Source organism: Castor canadensis, chromosome 7 (assembly GCF_047511655.1).
Source record: "Castor canadensis chromosome 7, mCasCan1.hap1v2, whole genome shotgun sequence".
NCBI lineage: Eukaryota > Metazoa > Chordata > Mammalia > Rodentia > Castoridae > Castor > Castor canadensis.
Genome location: NC_133392.1, coordinates 62,087,604 through 62,109,416, shown reverse-complemented (window position 1 = coordinate 62,109,416; position 21,813 = coordinate 62,087,604). Strand labels below are relative to the sequence as shown.

The 21,813-nt window shown below is 46.6% G+C and overlaps 2 protein-coding genes across 2 annotated transcripts in view; one reads left to right on the top strand and one right to left on the bottom strand.

The window, feature by feature from the left end:
• Psap (prosaposin) overlaps positions 1–21,813 on the top strand; it is a 34,451-nt gene that overhangs the window by 7,965 nt on the left and 4,673 nt on the right. Inside the window, exons 2-8 of the mRNA XM_020162219.2 lie at positions 9,964–10,097; positions 11,775–11,849; positions 12,545–12,670; positions 14,572–14,772; positions 15,200–15,343; positions 16,617–16,673; positions 20,824–20,955. Coding sequence (XP_020017808.1) covers positions 9,964–10,097; positions 11,775–11,849; positions 12,545–12,670; positions 14,572–14,772; positions 15,200–15,343; positions 16,617–16,673; positions 20,824–20,955 — 869 coding nt within the window. The remainder of the gene's footprint in view (positions 1–9,963; positions 10,098–11,774; positions 11,850–12,544; positions 12,671–14,571; positions 14,773–15,199; positions 15,344–16,616; positions 16,674–20,823; positions 20,956–21,813) is intronic.
• On the bottom strand, positions 18,043–18,840 carry LOC141424663 (small ribosomal subunit protein eS12-like). Its single transcript, XM_074077937.1, has 2 exons — positions 18,705–18,840; positions 18,043–18,359 (listed from the first exon to the last, which is right to left on the bottom strand). The coding sequence occupies exons 1-2, from the start codon at positions 18,838–18,840 to the stop codon at positions 18,043–18,045; spliced, it is 453 nt and encodes a 150-aa protein (XP_073934038.1).

The window sequence follows — 21,813 nt, the reverse complement described above, 5'->3', positions numbered from 1 at the left end:
GTATCTGAAACATCTTAGTGAAGAGGAGCCCTGAGGCAAGTTCAGAGCACTGAATTCCTTAGTAGTGAGGTTTGCGTGGAATGTTTTCTTCAAGTGTGCAGAGACCACATGGCCTGAGCACAGGGATTCATGCAGCATGTTCTGAGCTTACTCAGTTACTTCTGTGTGGTCTGCTGAGTCTGCAGCGGGCATTGCTATGGGACCAGCTTCCTTGAGAATCTAGCACCATGCTTCCTGGACCTGCTCATTTGCCTGGAACCTGGGCCATCCTGGTGAGGGTTTCTCTCCTGCCCAGGAGTTGCAGCAGGTGAGGTGATTGAAGTGCAGCTCTGGTCATCACCTTGTATGCGTTGGAGAAGAGCTTTGTTGGCAGGAGTTTTTATTGGATTGGATGCACTAGGTAGGAATTTCTGTTCCCGGTTACATCACTCCTGTATGACCTAAGAACGTGGTATACTTGTCCCTCAGTCTCTCAGGACTGTTTTACCTTATTCATGTAGATAGATTTCTTCCTTTCTTTATCTTGCTGTTCTGGGGAAATTGAGCGCAGGGCCTTGTGAGTGCTAGGGGAAGTGCTCAGCCAGAGCTCCATCCCTAGCACTGTGGACAGATTTCTTGTCTTGGAATGATCTGACTTGTGAGAAAAATTGAAAAGTGAAGCAGTGGTGGGAGAGAAAAAGCAGGGAAGAAAGAACTTTTGCTCTAAGTAACCATTGATGAGACTGATGGGGGCCAGAGGGGATGGGATGTCAGCCTAGTGAGCGTTACAAGCTTTCTTGACACTGATTTCTTATGTGATATGAGGAATATTTGGATCTTACTCTCAAGGCCAAAGCAGAGAACATCTGAGTGTATGCTGTTATGAAATATTAAAGAGCAGTGTTTTTATTCTCTTGTACAGAATGTTTTGCAAAAGCAGGATTCTATAAACAGACAAGTGCTCTTTGCCATTGAAGGACTTGTGACACAGCTGTTGTGGAGTCATTGTTGAGTGCATGGCATTTCTCCTGCTCTTAGGGGATTGAAGGGCATGGATTCCTCTGAGAAATGTCTGAAGGCAGGCGACCTGAGAAGAGGCTGCTGCTCCTGAGGTTATCCTCTTTTAGTTTCCTAGCAACTTGCCTGTTGTCATGGTGACACATCACCCAGCAGCAGATGCAGCAAGCTGTGGAATGATTGTGGGTCCTGGGAGGCTGCACGCATCTTCTGTTGTCTTTCTTTTGGTTGCTAAACTCACAGTTATTTAGCATAGGTTGCCTAAAGTGTTTAAAAGGAAGTGCACATGTTGTATGACTAAAATAATGAGACTGAGTTAACAAACAGGGCATCAGATGCACATTGTAGGAAAGACTGTCCCTTAATTCCGTGGTAGATTTTGAAAATCCTTGGTATGTGGCTTTTCAGTACGCTCAGTGGAGGTAAGCCTTGGTAAAGGCTTGTTATTTGGAGGCCATTCTGCTGAACAGAGTAGTTGATTAAGCCCAGGTATTAGTTGGGCTTAGATTTGACTGAAAACAACAGCCCCAGAATAAGAATGGCTTAAATTTGAAGAACTGTTACTATCATGGGAAATTTACGAGCCAGGTATCCTTGAGGTCTTACCCTTTTCCTTATTGTCTAAGATGGCCAGTGCAGTTTGTCACCACACCTAGGTGTGAAGGAAGGTGTGATGACTTCTTATTCTTGCCAGCCAGGATGTGATCTCATGGTCAGACCCTGCTGCAGGGGAGACTAGAAATGTGCTCTTTAATCTGGAATTTGTGTTTAGCTAAAGATCCAGTTTTATTCTGGGAAAGAAGAGAAAATGGATATGGGGAGCAGCTTATAGTCTCTGCTACAGCAGGTTTAAGGGTTTATTATTCTGATTTTATACATAGCCTGAGAAAAATTAGTTTATTCCAAAACATAAATATTAGAATGTGATCTGGCTCCTTGGGTGCCCCTCAGGTCCACCTTTAATGGTTAACTGTATAGTTCACTGAGTGCCTCCCACGAATCAGTGACACAGATAGGCTTTCTCATTTCTCTTCACAGAATTCCCAAGAAAGAGGTTTTGCATTTGTACAGGTAATTGGTGTGAGCAAGTTGTCCAGGATTAGCGCATAGCAGGGCAGGGGTTTTAGTCCTGGTCTGTCTCAGGCTAGTAAAGTGTTACCATTTGCCTCCTCGTCCTTCCAGGTTCTGAGGTGGCTCTTTTTTTGAGATAGTCTTCCATAGCTTAGGCTGGCCTCAAACATGCCATTCTCCTACCTCAGCCTCATGAGTACTGAGATTAGCTCTGTCAGGTTCCAGATACATTTTATACTATGCAGCTTGGCGTGGATTGGAGTTCCCTAGAGGGTAATCAGCCTGTAATGACCAGTTTCATGAGTTATTGAAGGCCTTGTCCCTGTGGTGTTTGTGCCTTGCTGGGCACCCCTCATTCTTGCTTGTGCAGAACAAGATCCAGGATCAGTGCTCTGGGCTCCTGGCAGTGTGGCATGGGGCTCACTTCCCCTCCGGGGTCCTGGGTCTTGGGGTCAGTAGCTGACAGCCCAGAGGTTGCTGGGCTGAGCTGTCCAAGTCTTTGAACTGACAGGCAGTTGCTTGATGAATTGTGAGTAAGCAGAGTACATCCCTGATCCAGTTGGGGGAGCCCTTTTTGCTGTGGGCAGGAGAGAGCATCACAGGGAGGTCCTGCTGCTGTTACCACTGCCGATGATGACAGTGGTACTTTTCTGACCTGCCAGCACAACACTGTGTGTTTTGCAAGCACTACTTAATTCTCACAGGTCCCTTGGAGCGACGGGTGGGTATAGTATTAAGCCTATGTTGCAGACTTTGGAAGACTGAGGACTGCAGGGCACATGACTAGAAGTGGTAGAGCAGGGATCTGAACAAACCCAGGGCAATTTACAATCCCAGAGACATGATGGCCAGACGGCATAGTGGAGAGGTGCGCTGGTGGTGTTTATGTGTGATTATACCATCTTGATTCTCCACAGTCTACTGACAGCAGTCACTTCATCTTCATTTTACAGATGGAAAAACAAACTCAGGACAGTGGCTTGCCTGAGGCTATTTGAACAGGAACAGGCCGATGCAGGTCATGCATTCTGTTCCTATCCCACATCTAATTAAACTCAGTGGTAGTGATTTGCCACAGAAGTCTTAGTCTAAGGCTTTATTCCTTCACCAAAGAAGTCCCAAGAGCACCTAAATCACACACAGTTCTGTAAGCTTTCCTTGCCTCCCAAACTCACTGTTTGTGGTTTTTTTTTTTTTTAAATTGTTTGTTTGTTTGTTTTTTGAGACAAGGTCTTACTATGTAACCTGGGCTTGCCTGGAACTCGTGATCCTCCTGCCTCTGCCTCTAAGCGTTGGGATTGTAGGTGTGCTGCACGAACAGTTCCTGGGTGTGTTTTGAGTCTAGCATCTGAAGCCTAGGGCTGGTCCTGCTCTTGGAAGTAAATCTTTTTCTTTTTCCCTTGCATCAACTGTACTGTTTAAGATATATGCAGTTACTTAAATTGAACCCAGGATCATTGCCATTTGGCTGGATCAAATCAAACTATTTACTGCCTTTTTTCTGCTCTGAAAAACTTTCATATCCTGGCTACCATTTTTTTTTTTTTTTTTGAGGTGCTGGAGTTTGAACTCAGGGCCAACTTACACCTTGAGCCGCTCCACCAGCCCTATTTTTGTGATGGGGTTTTTTGAATAGGGTCTCTTGAACTACTTGCCCAGGCTGGCTTCCAGCTGCAATCCTTTTTTTTTTTTTGCTGTACTAGGGTTTGAACTTAGGGTCTAGTGCTTGCTAGGCAGGTGCTGTAGCGATGAATCCATGCCTCCAGCCCATTGTACTTTAGTTATTTTTCAGATAAGGTCTGGTACTTTTTGCTTGGGCCTGTTTGGAACGAACATCTTCCTACCTAGGCCTCCTATGTAGCTGGAGATTACAGGAATGTACCCCCATGTCCAGCTTGTTTGTTACGGGGTTTCCCTAACTTTTTGCCCAAGTTGGCCTTGAATTTTGATCCTTGCAATGTCTGCCTCCCTAGTACCTGGAGTTACAGGCATGTGTGTCACTACACCTAAAGGCTCATTGAAACCTTTCTTGATACATCTTGATTGGTTTAAAGCATGTCTGTTGTTTTTTTCTAGACCATTGCTGTGCTGGCAAGATGATGCATGCCTGTAATCCCAGTAGTCAGGAGGGTGATGAATTGAGGACAGCCTGAGCTCTATGAACCGTGTCTCAAAAACAAAGGCAGCAGAGCATCCCCCTTTCCTAAGGAGAGCCCCTGAAATGTGTTCCTTCTGGAGGCTGTTTCTCTGGCTCACGTGCCAGGCCTTTGAACTAAGCGCAGGGCCTGATGGCCTGAGTGCGGTCATGGCTGTGGTAACACATTTAATCAGACCCTCCAGAGGCTCAGGCAGACACTCTAAGAACTTTCTTAGAGGTGAGCGTGCCGCCTCAGAGAAGGAAGGTGGTATTTGGGGCAGGGTGTGGGAGGATAAGAACGGGGTGAAGCTTCACTGAGAGTACTCTTTGAGAAGTAACTAGCTAGAAAGTGGTTTGTGGTAACTTATATTTGCTGTCTGTGAATACTGCCTTGTCATTGCAAGAGTAAAGATGTGTAGCCCTGGAGGTGTTTCTGCCAGCTCACCACACAGGAGCCCTCTTCACGGAACCCCAAGGCTGGGCATGGTGGTGGTCTCTGCTGTGGGGTGCCTGTCACCTGACAAGACAGCCCTTTACTTTCCCTTGGTGGCCCTGTGGTGTTAAGTACATTCCTTGCCATGAGTTGCCTGCTTCCCTCAGCTGCTCAGGATCCTGAGACCTGGGGTCCAGAACCACCCAGACATCCAGACATGGGTGTCTCTGAAACATTCTCCTGCTTAAACATCTCTGGTCCCCTCAGGACTCTGGAATGGTGGCCTGGGCCCTCACCCTCCTGACCTGCTGAGTGCCTCACTGTCCTCATGGTATGTCTCCTCCTTCCTCCTCCCTGTGTCCTGTGTCCTGTGTCCTGCCCTCTGGCATACTGGCTAAGAGGGCTGTGCTCTGACCCTACCCCATCCTCGAGCTTTTTTGTTTTCTCTTTCAGCCTGATGGCTTCCTGTTGAACCTCATTAGTTTCATTTTCCCAGCTGTCTTGTCCTGTTGGAGTCTTTCTGTTAATTCCTCAGCCCTTGAGCCACCATGTCTTGCCTTGGACTTCTTTCTTTTACTTGGCAGTACTGGGGTTTCCCTCCCTCTCTCTATCTCCCTCCTCATTGCTGTCTCTCTCCCCCCACTCCCTTTTTCTCTCTCTCCCTTCCCTCCATTCCCTCCCTCTCCTTCCTCTCCTTCATTTCATTTCTTTCCTTCATCTCCCTATGTCACCCAGGCTAGCCTAGAACTCATGATCCTCCTACCTCAGCCTCCCACGTGCTGGAATTGTAGTTATGTATCACCAAGCCCAGCTTTGCCTGGACTTCCTTAAGTAGCCTTCTAGTTAGGTATACTGCTACCTGCGCCTTCTCTGTTTCACTTCTGCCACTTCGGCTGTTGTGGTTGACATGGACATAAGCCTGCTTGCTCTGTGCTTTCTCAGAAGTGCCCAGCGGCTCCTGTGACAGTGCCTACAGTGGGTTCCTTGCCTACGGATGTGTGGCCAGTGAAGCATCCCCAGTGTGCCTGGATCTGCCTACCTTTTCAGTCTAGCTCCTTCCCTTTACTCCTGTCCTGAAAAGACAAGGGACACCTTTTCTCCTTTCTCACCGGCATGCACATGAAATGTTCTGGATTGCCCCTCCTCCCTCCCCAGACTGTCTTGTATCACCATCTTCCAGGTGCCAGTCCAGTGTTTTTTTTTTTTTTTTGGGTGGAAGTGGGGTTTTAACTCAGCTTCACATGTCACGTGTGCAAAGCAGACGCTTTACTGTATACCTTTTACTTTTTCCACCTCCCATCCCTTTTTCTCTGGTTATTTTGGAGATGGGGTGTCTTGAGCTATTTGCCTGAGCTCATCTCAAACCTCAATCCTCCAGATCTCAGCTTCCCACCGGCATCTAGCCCAAGTCCAGTCTTTTTTTTTTTTTGTGGTACTGGGGCTTGAACTCAGGGCCTTCACCTTGAGCCAGTCCACCAGCCCTTTTTTGTGATGGGCTTTTTTGAGATAGGGTCTCATGAACTATTTGCCCCAATGGCTTCAAACCATGATCCTCCTGATCTCTGCCTCCTGAGTAGCTAAGATTACAGGCATGAGCCACTGGCGCCCAGCTCCAAGTCCAGTCTTGTTTGAAGAAGGCTCCTTTATTCTTCTCTTTTTGTGATGGTGGGGTACAGCCCGGGGCCTCCCACATGTGAGTTACTGCCACCAAGCTGCACCCCCAGCCCTTTAGTCATCCCCTTGGCTGCTCCTGACACGGTTCCCCTGCATTTCTAGAACAGCTGTCACATACACCACTCCTTAGATCTCTGTCCCTGTGACTCTTGGGGGTTGGAGGTGGCTCATGTCTGTTCACCCTGGTCTCTTCCTGAGGGCACAGGCCAGTCAATGGAGCTGGTAGGCACACCTCTTTCTGAGTTTTCCCACTTGCCATCCTTGCCCCTGTTTAAAATTTCTGATTAAGTCCACAGCTGGGTTCCTTGAGAACCTCCTGAAATGGTCTGAGAGTTTTATGTATAAATACATTTTCTGGGAAAGGGACCCATGTCCCAAAAAAGTTCTGCCTCCGTGCCTCCTTCTCAGGAGATGACCCTCCTGAAGACCGACTCCCGTGTCTTTCTGTAGTGTCACTGCAGCTTGGCTTCCAGCCTTGAGTTATTGATCCTGAAGATCAGCAGGCACTTCAGCTCCCTTTGGTAATGAAGACAAGATCATCTTTATAAATTTGGCTTTCGGCTAGAGATGGATGGGGATGTCTTGCTTGAACTGAATTTCTAGGAGGGGGGACTTCAGTGTGGAACCCGATGACTGTAGCTGTGCAGATCTCCACTGTGCATACCTTTTACCTCATTCAGGTGGTCATTGGACAGTAACCTTTGGACTTGAACGTGACAGTGTTCAATCAGCTAACACAAACCAGTGTCCAAGATTATTTTTGGTCTAGAATTGCCTGGCCAAAATAAACCACAAGGTGTGGTTGAAAATGATTGTGTGTCATGTCTTAGAAGGAGGAAACACCTACAAAGTCTGTCTGTGGCTCAGGCCTGTGATAGTGATTTGTGTTCCCAGAAACTTGGTAGATTTTGGTCAGTTGGAGCCAGTTTCTGGTTGAGATGGTTTAAGACATTGCTGGGTCACTGTTATATCTGACTGAGCACTGGTAAGTGTGGAGAATGGTGGTCACTTGCCTCTGCCTTCCTTGCTTGTTCCTATCTAGGCCTGCTTCTGGCTCCTCAAGCACCACTGTGTGTTTCTTTTGCCCAGAGACCCATCTTGTCCATCATTGGGTAGAACCAGGCAGTGTCTTTTGCTGAGTGCCTTTCAGAAGTCCTAGGAGCCAGTACCTGGGAAGGCCACCTGTGGTCTCCTGTCCCACACCTGCCAGAGCGATTACCCTTGTGACTTACCCTGCCCCCATCCCTGCACCTGGTGCCAGCCTAGCTTGGCCACATTGTGGGTTAACCAAACTTGTGTGAGCCATCTGGAGAACCTGGTATTCTTTTGAATCTGGCACATTTCCCCTACAGAAACCAGAGTCCAAACCAACAGCTTCTGGAGTGTGGCAGTGGAGGTTGTGAAGCACTTGTGTTTATTATTTATAATTTGGCTCCCTGGGCACAGGGAAGGCTGGAACTGGGGTAGCTGATGAATGAGTCCATTTGCTGATGTCTGAAGGGGGGCTGATGATCTGGTCTGATCATCTTTGCATGCATAGCTTGTGGAAGTAGTAATGACATATGTCATTCCCTTCTTGTCCTGGAGGAAGAACCTACTGGCAGTGTGTGTCAGTGCTCCAGGCACTTAGAACTGGGGTATCCTGTCACTGGGCTTGTGTGGTAAAATGGTGTGACTCTTGAGTATCTTGGGTGGCTGTGGGGCTTTCTTCTGACACTAACTAGGAGACACTTGGGCCAGATGTCTCCTAGTTACAATAAAGATGGTTCAGCCCTGCTCGGGTTCTGCTGGAGTTTGGCCCCATGCCATCACGCTATCTTCTGTGTGTGGTGTGATAGAGTCTGTCCTTTCTTAGCTATGTAAGTGGTTAGAGGTGAGTCATAAATCTGAGGGTTCTCCCATTCTTTGGTTCTGAGGTCAAGGTTACCATATACCTATTTTAAGAAACATAGGTACTCTCAAGGCAGTTTGTGAACTTTAAAACACACACACACACGGAGTTAAAAGCACAATAATGCAGCAAGCCATCCTGTTTGGTTTATTTTCTTGTCTTTATACAACTCCAGTATAATTATATATTCTTGATTTTTTTCCTCTTTGATGTACATCTTTATAGTTGACAGCTGCATAACAGTTCAGTAAATATCAGTAAAATGTTGTTGGTTTTTTTCCTCCCTGTTTTTGGCCATTCAAGTTATAGCCTGTTGTTTCTAGTATTGTAAATGACATTCAATACATTCATGCTTATACATTTTGCCTTTTAAATTTCTAGTTCTTAATGTCCTTCTAGAAGCAGAAGTATGCTTCTAGATTATTTTTTCTTTGGTGCTGGAACGCTCAAGTCCAGGGCCTTATGCAGCTAGGCAAACACTCTGCCACTGACCTATGCATGCTTTTTGAAGAGGGATTTTTTTTTTCCTCTAGTAAGTCTTGAAATATGTTAATTTATTTTGAAAAGTACTTACCAGTCACATTGCTATCAGCTGTAGAAGAATGAATCTTTTATTACAACCTTCATGCCATTCTGGCATAAGTTTTTTCCTTCTTGGTTAATTTAACTTTCAAAATGGGACACTGTTGCTTTAACTTGCATTCTCTGGTCTCCACTGTTTTTTTTTTTTTTTTTCCCTAAGCACTTCTGTGTGTGAGCTCTGCCCAAGGCCTTTCACCTGGTTTTGAATGGACGTGTGCTCATTTTGTGATACTAAAGTGGATTATATAGTCTTTATTTCCTACTGTTAAACTTGTTTATGTGCAAAGACTCACAGTGGATTGTTTATTTATGTATTTATTTAAGTATTTATGCAGGTCCTCATGCCTTTTAGGCAAGCACTCTACCACTGAGCTACACACCCTCCTAGTCCCTAGAAATAGATCTATAAAAGTGCTTTTCTAGGTAGGCTTGGTGACAGACACCTGTGGAGGCTGAGGCAGAAACCTGTCTCAGAAAACAGAGAAGAGTGGGGCTGAAGTGGTAGATTACTTGCTAGAAGCCTTGAGTTCAATTTCTAGTACTGTCAAAACAAACAAATGAAACACACACCTAGGAAAAGAAAAGAAGTACTCTTCTGCTTGAAAAACTTCAAGAGTCCTTGGTGTTTTGCTGCTTTTGGTTTAAAAAAACCCTTTCATTCTATAGTTTTACATTCTATAGAAGGTTAAGATTTTCTGTATATTTAAATCTATTAGTCACTGTTTTCCTTCTATTATTGCTTTCATTACTTAACGGAGACTTAAAAAATTTTTCTTTTTTTTTGAGACAGGGTCTCCTTTTGTAGTTCAGGCTGGCTTAATAAGGTTTTAAGGATCACCTGTAGGTGGGGGGATTGAAAGTTCAAGGCCAACCTGGGGCTCCATAGCCATACTCTGTCTCAAAAACCCCAAAACAACAATAGCAAAAACAAACAAACAAAAAACCATAAAAAGATTTTAAGGACTCAAAGATACTGTTTAAAGTAGTGAAAAGGATAAAATGAGACCTTCCAGTACCATGACTGTGACTGCCCTGCTTCCTGAAAGGCCAGCCATACGCTTTGTGCTCGTAGGCTGGGGAGGGCCCAGCCAACAGGCAGGGCTGTCTTTAACTCTGGGGAAGTGAGGAGTGCCAGCTTGTTGAATAGCGGGCCACCCCTCATGCCTATTTTCCTTTCAGCTCTCACTGGCCCTGTCCCAGACCTGCAAAAATGTTCTGGGGGCTCAGCAGTACTGTGCCAGGACCTGAAGACGGCAGTAGACTGTGGGGCCCTGAAGCATTGCCAACAGACCGTCTGGAGCAAGCCCATGGTGGTAAGCGCCCTTCCCAGCCCCACATTGGGTTCCCTGGTCTGTGCCTTGGCCCATAGTGTCTTCTGTAACTCACCACCTGTCCAAGAGCACTTTCTCTTACCTGGTTTTCTTTGTTCCCCTTGGTGACTCTTCGTGGCAGGCAAGACCTGTCGGTGTGCTTAATTCACCACAGAGGAAATGGAGGCTCAAAGAAGGGAAGGTCCTGTCCTGTTCCCTGAGGCTGCCCAGCTCTTGGTGGCAGAGTTGGGACGAGGGCCTCCATGTCTGTCACTGTGCGTGTCCGAGTTGCCTTCTGGGCCTTCTTATAGATTCCCTTTGTATCCTAAATGGTGGCCAGTGGGTCTGCAGTGTGGGCAAATGGGCACAGCCCAGCATTTATTGTTCACTCCACAAGTATATGCTGAGCTTTTCAGGCCCTTTCCCCTTTTGATCTCCCTCCTCCCTAAGAAGCAGACCACTAACTGAGACCATGGGCTTTATTGCTACTTAAACTTTTGTTTCCAGCTATGACCACACTGGGAAAGATGCCACTGATTTCTCATTTAGGTGATGGTAAATACAGCATGTTCATTTATGGCTCTGGTAAATTCGTGTGAGATGAAAAACCTTGTGTGCCTTCTTCCTGTATCCTGAACCTTTGGGACTGGACTTTGCTGACTGAACCAGCAGAAGGCACATGGGTCCTGGCTCACTCTGGGCTGTGTTGGTTATCATATGGTACAGGCTGCATTTAACCAAATGGAGTTGAGTTCCAAAGTTGTCAGTGATCACTAGCATACCTTCATAAGGGAAGAAAATCTGGTGAAATAATACTGCTTTCAGAACTAGATTCTGAGTTCTTATTTGCTTTCAGTCTTGTTTTGAATAATGCTTCCTCTTTCTAAGTTGAATGAGTATTGAGTGAGGGATTTAGGACACTCTTGATTGGGTGGTCTCAGGGCTGCCCAGGTCTCTCTTGTTATGGCCCTATGCACAGTATTAGCTTGAGGAGGTCTGAAGGTTCAAATTAGTTTCTGAGTGCACCTTTGTTCACAGGTGCCCCTACTCTCATCCAGACATGTTAGCTCCTTGTCCACTGGTCCAGAGTCATTCAATAAGTTGACATAAAGAAGGGAGCTTGGAGCCTGTGCATGCCTTTGAGAACCAACTAGAATTTCCATGTTTCCTAGGCTGGGTGATGGCCAGGCTTGTCAGGATACTGGTCTTGGCGAGTGTCTTTGATTTGCGCACAGCACTGACCAGGAACAGAAAGTAGTTGAGGAGCCAGTGGAAATGTGCAGAAGCACAGTGATTGGCATTGGAGTCCCTGCTGCCCCAGCTATTATTCTGTGATATGATTGATGGTAGTTTTATCTTCTGAGCCCATTTTCTCAGCTGCTGTGAGCATTCATGTGACTTGCATTGTGTGCTGAGCAGGGGACTGAGGGGGAGAGGGTATAAGAAAAGTTTATCTACCCCTCATGAATATCATACCTGTCCTTCCCCATAGTGTCCTAGAGTTCCTCACTGTCAGGCACCAGGATATATGACAGTGGAGTGTGGCCTTGATCACAGCCCTGGTCAGATAGAATAGGAAAAGGGCTTGGTGGTGGTGGGGAGGGGGGGGGTTCATCTCTGTGGGGTGTGAATTCTATCCTGCAAATACAGATCTCTCTCCCTCATGTCCTTTCCTCTTAGAAATCCCTTCCATGTGACATATGTAAACAGGTCGTCACTGCAGCCGGAGACATGCTGAAAGACAATGCCACTGAGGTGAGCTGCTGGGGGTTGGGGTGACTATGGCACAGGCTTTGATTTTTTTAGGAGAGCTATGGTTCTGGGGGTCCATAGAAGACTGGTCTAGGCCCAACGGGGAAAGGGCCAAGTGGGAAATATTTTAGGTCTTAGGGGCCACAAACTGTCAGCCATTTTGTTTGTTTTTAAAGACAGAGTCTCGTTATGTAGTCCAGGCTGTACTCAGTGATTCTTCTCCCTCAGCATTCAGTCCTCCTGAGTGTTAGGTTGACAGGCATGCATCACCATGCCTGGCCAGTCATTTTTAAAAACACTTTTTTAAAAATGTAAAAATTGCTCTTTACCCCAGGCTGTACAAAAATGAAAGGGCCTAGCCTGCTGGCCTCAGGACCAAATACTAAATACCCACAGGTATTTGGAACTTCATACTGCATTTCATTAGCATCTGGTTAGCCTGTGGCTATGTCTACTCACACTTCCCTGTGCCTGTCAGACCATGGGGGAAAGTTTTCATTTTGAGTTTTTTGTGTCCACACTTGCCTGTTGAGCTGACAGAGCCACAGGTAACCACTAGCTTCCTACAGTCCTTTTCCCTGAGTGTTGGCTGTTCTCCAAGCTTGCTTTTTCTGGAGACCTAGAGGGTCTTTTGCCTTCAGCCATTTGCAGGATAGTAGCCTTCCTGATCGTGAACCTTGCCTTGTGGCTCCTTGCAGGAGGAGATCCTCAGTTACCTGGAGAAGACCTGTGACTGGCTTCGTAACCCCAGCTTGTCAGCCTCATGCAAGGAAGCAGTTGACTCTTATCTTCCTGTCATCCTGGACATGATTAAAGGGGAAATGGTAGGTGGTGGGGAACAGGCTCTTCCTTCCCAATTCTTCCAGGGCCCAGAGGAAGTAGCAGCACAGAGCAGGGTGATTAAATGGAAAGTGAGTTTACGGCTTTTGAATTTGTCACCATCTCTTCATGTGGTTCCGCTGTCTGGAATATCTGGCAGAGTCCTCTGCAAATGGGTGTGGCAAGTGGGGCTGTGGAATTGCTGCATAACATTTATAGACACCAACTGGATAATGCCTGTCAGGTCTTTGACCTTCTGAGGAAACACATAGTTTCATTTCTGTGAGTTTATTTTATTATTTATTTATTTATTTTGTGGTACTGGGGCTTGAACTCAGGGCTTTCACCTTGAGTCACTCCACCATCCCTTTTTTTTGTGATGGATATTTTCAAGATAGGGTCTTGCAAACTATTTGCCTGGGCTGGCTTTGAAACTCCTGTTTTCTGCCTCCCGAGTAGCTAGGATTACAGGTGTGAGCCACCAGTGCCTGGTCTTTTGTGAGTTTAGAGTTAGGGAATAATTCAGAGACTGTCCTTTGGGCTCAGTTACTAGGATGCTCATCTTTCATTCAAGTATGTACTGTACCCACGTCATGTGCCAGAGGCTGTTTTCAGCAGTGAATGAGGAGCCAACTTTGTGGAATTTGGAAAGGCCCTGAGGAAGGAGAGTACTTAAGAAACTAGAGGGCCAGTGGGCAGAATGTGCCCAGACAGGACCAAGATTTTGGTGAGGAAGATGAAGGCAGGGGTCATATCATGCAAGGCTTTCTGGGCCATGTTCATGGATTGCATGTGCAGCAGGAAGCCCTTGGAGCATGGCAAGGTGGGGAATGACATTGTACTTATGTTTTCTAAAGGGTTTGGTTGAGGCCCCGAGGTTGGGAGCTGCAGTAGTGACATAGACAGGATGCTTGGGAGGCTATGACACTGTCAGGAGATGGTGGTAGTGATGGTGGGGATTGTAGATGCCATTGTGTCTGAAGAGTGAAGGCTCCGGCCTTGCCAATTGAGGGAATGTACAGGAGAGGGGAGAGTTGGGAATGTCTTCTAGCTCTCTGGGAAGATAGGGGAGTCTTTTGCTAAAATTGAGATTGGGGGAGGAGCAGGTTGGGTGGGGGTAGTGTTAGGGGTAATTTGGAGATGTCTGAGGTGGGCGTTTGTATGAGTCATGGTGTTATAAGGTAAAACAAAGCATGACCACCCAAAGAAGACTTTAAGGGAGAGTCTTTATTAGCCAGCTGGTGACTGCTATGACCAACAGGTCGTTGGGACTCAAAGCAGCCCCTCTCTAACCTTTTGCAGGGTTTATAAAGGCAAAAACTACATCCTGTCTGGCAATCTTTGCGAAGCAAGCTAGCCTAGGTATAGAAGCAAGACAATAACTGTTAGCTAAGGTACAGAAGTGAGACACTGGCTGCTATCTATAAGCATGAGTAAACACAATCCACACAATTATTTGACCATATCCTAGTTTGGTTCCTTCTGTTCTTCTAATTTTATGGGAACCAGACCCCCTCATGAACCTCCTTCAGCTTTGAAGCTAACGTGGCACCTGATTAATGGCTTCCCTCTGGCTAAGTCTTTTAACCATTGCAATGGTAAGAACTGAGAACTTGGGAGTCCTGTGGAAGGTCTTTGACACCAGTGGGGTGTGTTAGCTTGACACTTCATGCCATCTTCCTTTCAGGAAGAATTGATAGTAAACAGAGGTGACATTTGGGAAGCCCGGAGGTTGCTGTGTGGAACATGGGTTATAGTTTTCAAACTGAGCAATTTGAATTTAAACAACTCAGTTGTATGTTTCTTTTTAAGGTATTTGAGGAGAGGAACTGCTCAAAGGCACCTGGTAGCCTTTCTTGCTCTCCTGCGGGGAGGGGACTCACAGCTGGGTTTTTCTCCTCACCAGAGCCATCCTGGGGAGGTGTGCTCTGCACTCAACCTCTGCCAGTCTCTGCAGAAGCACCTGGCAGAGCTGAACCATCAGAAGCAGCTCGAGGCCAATAAGATCCCAGAAGTGGATGTGACGGGGATGGTGGCACCCTTCATGGCCAATATCCCCCTACTCCTGTACCCTCAGGATGGTGCCCAAAGCCAGCCCCAGCCAAAAGTGAGTGAAATGTCAATGAGAAGGCTGTGTGCATGCACGGAAGATGACCTAGGAGAGAAGAGGTGGAGTGTGCATGCTTCTAAGCTGAAGCTGAACCAGCCTTCATGTGTTACACTGTGCAGTTTATAAAGAATGGGGTATTTAAAATATGCAAACATCTAACCCCTTACTTTTTGATACTGGGGATGGAACCCAGAACTCTGCACACACTAAATGCAAGCTCTACTATAGATACAACCCCAGACCTCCCCCTCCTGTCCCCAAAGTACTGTCACCAGAATGAACGCCCATGAGATTGGGAACCTAGCCCGTAAGACCTGCTGAGTAGCCAGCCCTGATGCTGCGGCTGTGGGTGGGTAAGGTGCTTGCCCAGGAGCCAGAGCCCTCATAGCTGCACAGCTGCATCCTGTATCTGCCTTCTCTGTAGGCTAATGGTGACGTCTGCCAGGATTGTGTGCACATGGTGACAGACATCCAGACCGCTGTGAGGACCAACTCCACCTTTGTCCAGGGCTTGGTGGAGCATGCCAAGGAGGAGTGTGATCGCCTGGGGCCTGGCATGGCTGACATGGTGAGTCCTGCGTCTCTGCTCTGGAGGCAGAATGGGGGAGCCAAGGAAGTATGACCTGTTACTTCAGTGGGGTGCTGTTTTAAGTTGCAACCAGCTGCTCTGAGGATGAAGTAGTTCACAGAATCTCTTTCCTTCTTCCTAACTGCTGTAGGTATACTTTCACCAGTTGCATCTGGCATGTGACAAAACTCTTGGGACAAGATAGCAGAAGACCACTTTCCTTAACGATTGTTTTTTAATTCCTATCATCATATGTATGAGAAACACCTACAAAATGTATTAGAATCACCTACAATCCTGTTTTTAAAAGCATGGCTATTGTTTATGTAGCTCACAATTCTAAGCCTGTTTCCCACAGGAAGTGGGATTGTCAGGAAAATTGAGTTGCAGAACACTCACCACAACACCTTCCTTAGTCTCCGAAGCCCACTTTGTTAGCTCCTTAAGTAGTTTCGTTTCTTGGACCTTACTCTGGTTATTTACCATGCTCATGAAATGGACATGCAAAGCTGAAATGCCAGCTTAGTGCCAGACCACCTGAAGAACCTGCCCAACCGGCACTCTGCAAAGTCAGTTGTAGTAACTCTGTGCCCTAGAATTGGAACAGCCTTCCTGGCTGGGAATGACTGGCCCTGGGAGCTGAGGGCACCTGTCAACTAACTCTCTTTAGGGCTGGCAGTGACATCACTATAGTCATTTTTATCTTAAATCATGAAACCCTTATTAAAATAAGTTTGCAATGGTGATGTTAATTGATTTCCTAAATAAATCCTCTCTCAGGGCTGTCACATCACCCTTGATTTTTTCACCAACGAAGCACTCAATTAGAACAGAAGCTATTCTCTGAGGATCGACTGGAAATATCTAGATTCATATGAAAACAGGCATTGAAAATCATTAAGTTTTGTATCCCTGTGCGAGCATGTATAAATGGGTTTGGGAAGTAATCTTGGGTTCCTAAGTAGTCTATGTTGTAGGTACATTCTCTTTACATTGAGACAGAGGGATTGATGTATGATGTTGGGGCAAGTTTGGGCCATAAAATAGAGAGGAGGACAGAATCTCATGACACTTTGGTAAGTGTTTTCAAAACACCTTCTCCACACAGTTCTTGTAGATTGTAGGATAAACAAATTATCATTTTATTTTATTAAAACTTGTTCAGAGCAGACACAAAATTCTACTCTAGGGACTTTGGTTAGTAGCCAGCAGTTGGCGTTGAAGAAGCTGGCATGGTTTTTCAGCGTGCCTAACAACCTGTTTGTCTCTTCAGTGCAAGAACTATATCAGCCAGTACTCCGAGATTGCCGTCCAGATGATGATGCATATGGTAGGTGGCAAGAGAACCCTTAATAGCATTTGTTTTCCAGCATTTTAAATTACATGATTTAGCTTCCCCCTTTTAACCTAAGAGTACTGAATTGGACCAAAACGAACCAAATCCTGGTCAGCAGGCTGTACTTGCAGCCTCAGCCCAAACCCCAGCTGATCCCAGGACTGCCCTGCAGCAGCCTAGGGCCTGTTTGCCTGTGCACGTGCCATCAGAGTGCTAGTGTTTGGCTGTAATGCTGGTAGTAGTAGTCTGTCCTGTCACGAAGACAGGCTGGGGAATTGCTGTTGGGCTGTGTGTTTGTTCAGAGAGGGGAGGGGAGGAACCTGACTTGGTAGAGGGGTCCTGTGCCCTGAAGCGGAGTTGGCTGCAGTTGCTACCCAAGCTCCAGTTCCTGCATCGGCATTCCATGTGTCCAGGTGGCAGGGAACATTCATTCCTTTGTGAGAAGTGGGATCATGGAAGATGGAGCTGACTGATCAGAAGGCATTCTGACCAGGAGCAGGCATTGGCTGTCTCAGATCTACCTTGCAGGGTGTCCTCTCATGCTGACTTTCAACATTAAGACTGATGTACAGTTGTTGAGTTTGGTCTTGAATATGGGGTCTATAAACTGTGGCCTGCCACCTGCTTTGCAAATAGTTTTGTTGAAACCCAGTGACTCCTATTTTGTGCTCCCTGAGCAACAAGACCTTATGACACGCAGAGTCTGGTGTTACTTTCTGCCTGCTTTGCTCACTCAAATAGCCCATCCAGGCACAGTGGTTTATTATGGATCATTTCTCAAACCCTGCCTTGCAAAAGTGTTTAAAGGCAGTTTACAACGACACGTACCTTAGCCTTCACTGTGAAGTGACATAGTGAAGTGTTTCCTTATTCTCATAATAAGTACTGTGTAGAAATTTTTTGAAAATGCGGATATTTCCCTGATCAAAAATCATTTGGGGTTTGAGAAAACACCAGTGAGGTGCTATTTTATATACTACTTTATACTTTACTTTGCATTTTTCCCTATAAAGTATGTTGATCATTAAATATTCTTTTTCTTTTGAGCCACGTTTTTTTAATTGTTCATTTCTTGCATTTGAAGTACTCTTTGGTGACATCCTTGGCCTGAGATTTCTTTGCCTAGTCCTTAACTACTCTACACAACTGCAGCCAACCACTTCATGGGGTTTTCCCTCTTGATCAATTTTTTTTTTTTAAGTACTGGAGCTTGAACTCAGGGCCTACACCTTGAACTGCTCCACCAGCCCTTTTTTTGTGAAGGGTTTTTTTTTTTTTTTTGAGATAGGGTCTCATGGAATTATTTGCCTGGGCTGGCTTTGAACCACTATCCTCCTGATCTCTGCCTCCCGAGTAGCTAGGGTTACAGCCCCTGGTGCCTGGCAGACTCTTGGTTAATTTTGCAGAGACTGGCCTGTTCCCCTAGTTTCTTGTTGTCATCAGCCTTACTGAGGTTGATGTGGTGCTCAGCACAAAGGGCCTCTACCACCTTGACGTGCATTGGCTTATCACAGTTGGATGCAAGCACACAAAGATGGGCTTGGCGCTTGTCTAAGGCTTTGACAGAGTCATGAATTCCACTTGTTCGGCCATCGTGGACAATAGCAGTCTTCAACACCTCTTGTAAAGCAGTATTAACATGGGTCAAGCTGAATGTTGCGCATACCCAGGTCTCCACCTCTGCACTGGAAAAGAGGTTGGTTATCAAATATTCTTATACACATGACTTTTATGTGTGCATATTAATCTACCATGTGAGTAGAACACAATTTATATAACCAGTCCCCTGTGACTGGATGTTTAGATTGTTTTTAGGTTTGCCCTTGGAATGATGTACTTTCTCATAGCCAGCTACATACATCTGTGCCCATCGTTGTTTTCCCCCTAGTGAGGATAACTGAAGCTGCAGTTCCTAGTCACAGCACAAGCCTTTTGATACATTGTCACATCTGCCTTCCAGGCCACCATCTGGCTGTGGAGTAGATTGCCTTGAGCCTGGGCAGTGGAGAGAGGTGGTTTGTTTACCTCTTCTCCTCTCTGTTGGCAGACCTGTGTCCAGGTAGCCAACCTGTGGGGAAGGCTGGGTGGGGTCAGGCTCCAGGGATGGAACTCTTTCACAGAGTGGCATTTTCTGGGGTCCTTGCTGTAGTGTTTGGGTCATGATTGGGTATTGGACATAGGGATAGTGCACACACCTGTTGGACAGTGTGGCCTATCCCTCAAAGGCCTGAGCAGCTTTCAGGGCCCCATAAGCTCATAGGAGCAAGGTACCAGACTGCCAGCCTGTGTCCTTTAAACTCTGTATATCTGTATGCCTGGTTAACTGCCTGATTGTTGTTTAAACTTTCTTAACTTTCCTTTCCTTTCTCTTATTTTTACTTCGATTTCCTGTTTTTTGTTCAACAGCAGGATCAGGTATGTGATGGAGAATTTGCTTGTAGTAGTAATCTGCTTCTTCTAGTTACTCTGTTCTTTTTTTATTTTACTTTTGTGGTCTGGCGTGGTGAGCTCTGACAGATACAAGGAATGGTTGTGAAAGGCAAGGGTGGTCCCCCTCTGCTTTAGGCATCCTTCCCAAGATTCAGCCCTTGAGGTGTTGAGGAATCATTTCCCCTTCAGGGACTGGAAAATGAAGCCTTGTGCTCTGGACACGGACACATGGCATGCACATGTGTGAATCACCAGTGATGAGGAACCATGGGTGGCCCGAGAAGCACCTGAGCTTCCTTCAGTGGAGACCTGGCTCTGGGTGCAACACCTTGTGTCTGTCACAATGCAAGTGGGCATTGCATGTCTTCAGTGCTATGTTCTTAACCCCAGAAATGCTTCTGCTGCATGAGCAAATCAGGTGCAAACCGCCTTAGCCCGTCCCGGCTGCTGACCCAGAGAATTGGAAACAGCCTCTCGATGTGGCTTCTCCTCTCCGGGTGATGGCTCCTTTGGGATCTGGAGCCACATTGGCTGACATGCTGTGGGAACCATACCACAGTCCATACTAGCCGAGCCAATGCCCTTTTGGGGCTGTCCTGAGCATTGCCCACTTGCCCACTTCCAAGCATTGGTATCCACTCTGGGATTAGTTACAGATATTGGGAGGCATCTTGAAGTTTCATGGAGAGGACTTGGGTTGAAGGGCCTGAATTTTCACCAAATTCAGCTGCCTTGGAGTCAGAACAAAGCTGATCCTGAGACAAAAGCAGCCATCGGCCTCCTGAATCTCAGTATCTATTTTTCTGAAAAGCTTGCTGTGTCTTCAGCCTCGTTCTGTCCCTGCTCCCCCCTTTTTTTGTGGTACTGGGTGTCTAGCCTAGTGCTACACAACTACAAAACCACTGCCTACATCCCCAGCCCTCCCCTATATTAAGGTGTACCAGACAGAGTTTGAGATACACGTTTCCCAGTCCCTCAGCCTTACTTAGAGTGCTCTTGATGGCAGAAGGTGGGCATGTTATGGTGTAGCTTGCTGGCCTAAGCAGTCCTGTTTCACTCTTGCAGGCCTGGTGGTGGGAGGCAGACTGGTCAGGCCCTGAGCTGGGGCTGGCTGCACTTGTTCACACAAGTATTTGTCTTGCTCTTGGCCCTTGTAATGGTCAGGCTGTCCCAACTCTGGCATGGTGTCTAGATGGTGAGAGGGCACCGTTCTGAAGATCTTGTGACTTGAAATGACTCATCGCTATGGGGGTTGGGCTCTCCTGTGTCTATGTACTGTGTGCAGTTGTGAACACAGAATGTGGTTTATAAAAAAGCCAGCATTTCCCTTAAATGTATCATTTTTAAATGGTCCTGCTGCTGAAAGATCCGGTGTGGTTTTATTTCTAACTCATTGGGATTTCTGTTAATTTATGGAAGAGCTTGCTTCTACAGAGAGTGAGCTGAGAAACACTTGGTGGGAGGCTCTGTTCCTTATGATGGTCCAGGTTGGAGCAGCTGAGGCCTCGGGCTCTGCCTGATGGGCTCCTCCCCCAGTTGTAACTGGTACATGTGCTCCATGTTTGGGACATGAGCATTTCTAAATTGAATCTGGAGTCCCTACCAGCCTGGGTAGGAGGAGTCAGCCTTGACCTGGGGAACTTTGATGTCTAGTGAGGGGGGATGAGGGCAGTGGTGCAGACTGTGTCTGACAGTGGCTCTGTGCTCTCTTCAGCAACCCAAGGAGATTTGTGTGCTGATTGGCTTCTGTGATGAGGTCAAGGAAGTGCCCATGCAGACTCTGGTCCCTGCCAGAGTGGCCGCTGAGAATGTCATCCCTGCCCTGGAACTGGTGGATCCTCTGGAGGTATGTGGTGTCATTGATTTGTGCTAGCTGCTACTCCATGTTGTCACATCCTAGAGTCACATGCTTTTTTTGGTTCCCTGCCCAGCTCGTTTGCATTTGAAACCACTAGGTATTGAACAGGTACCCCTGTAATGACTCAGCCTATGCCCAGCTGTTTGTAAAACATTTGTTTCTTTGGTGAGAGACCCTGGTGAAGCAAGTTTATGGTTATTCAGTCTGTCATTCATCATGGTTTTTCAATACCCAGCTGCAGCCTGACCTTTTCAAATGCTTGTTTTGGGTCCTTCCCTATACTGTAGCCCAAGACAGAGTTAATACTACTTCCATAATTCTTTGCCCAGTACTGGTGCAGAGTCCTCGCTGGGCCTACACCTGCACCTATTTGTGCAGGTGTGTATGTTTCCCCAGAGCCTTTCCCTTGGTAAAGATTATCTACTCCTTCATCTTCTAATGAATCTGTGTTCAGTATCTCTTCTTGGCCAGGCAAGTTCTAGGACTGTGGGGAATTAATGCCCTGTGTTCATGGGACTGGCATTCTGCCCCTTCAGGATCCTGTCCGCCTGACACCTTACATAATGGCATGTGTACATGCCTGTTTTTCTAGAATGTCCATGTCATCTGGCTGCCTGCTGTTTCCTTGTCCTGTTTCCTCTGCATCCTCAGTGTGTGTGACCACAGGAAGGGTTTGAACATCTGACGGAGTCAGGGAAGCAGGGCCTCCTGCCCTCCTCCCCTATCCATTTCACAGTAAAAACAGTAGAGTTGTAGCTTGGACTCTTCAACCATGTGTGACTACTTACAATTAAGCAAAAATAAGACTTGAGGTGCTTGATGAGACCAGCTGCATTTCAAAAGTGC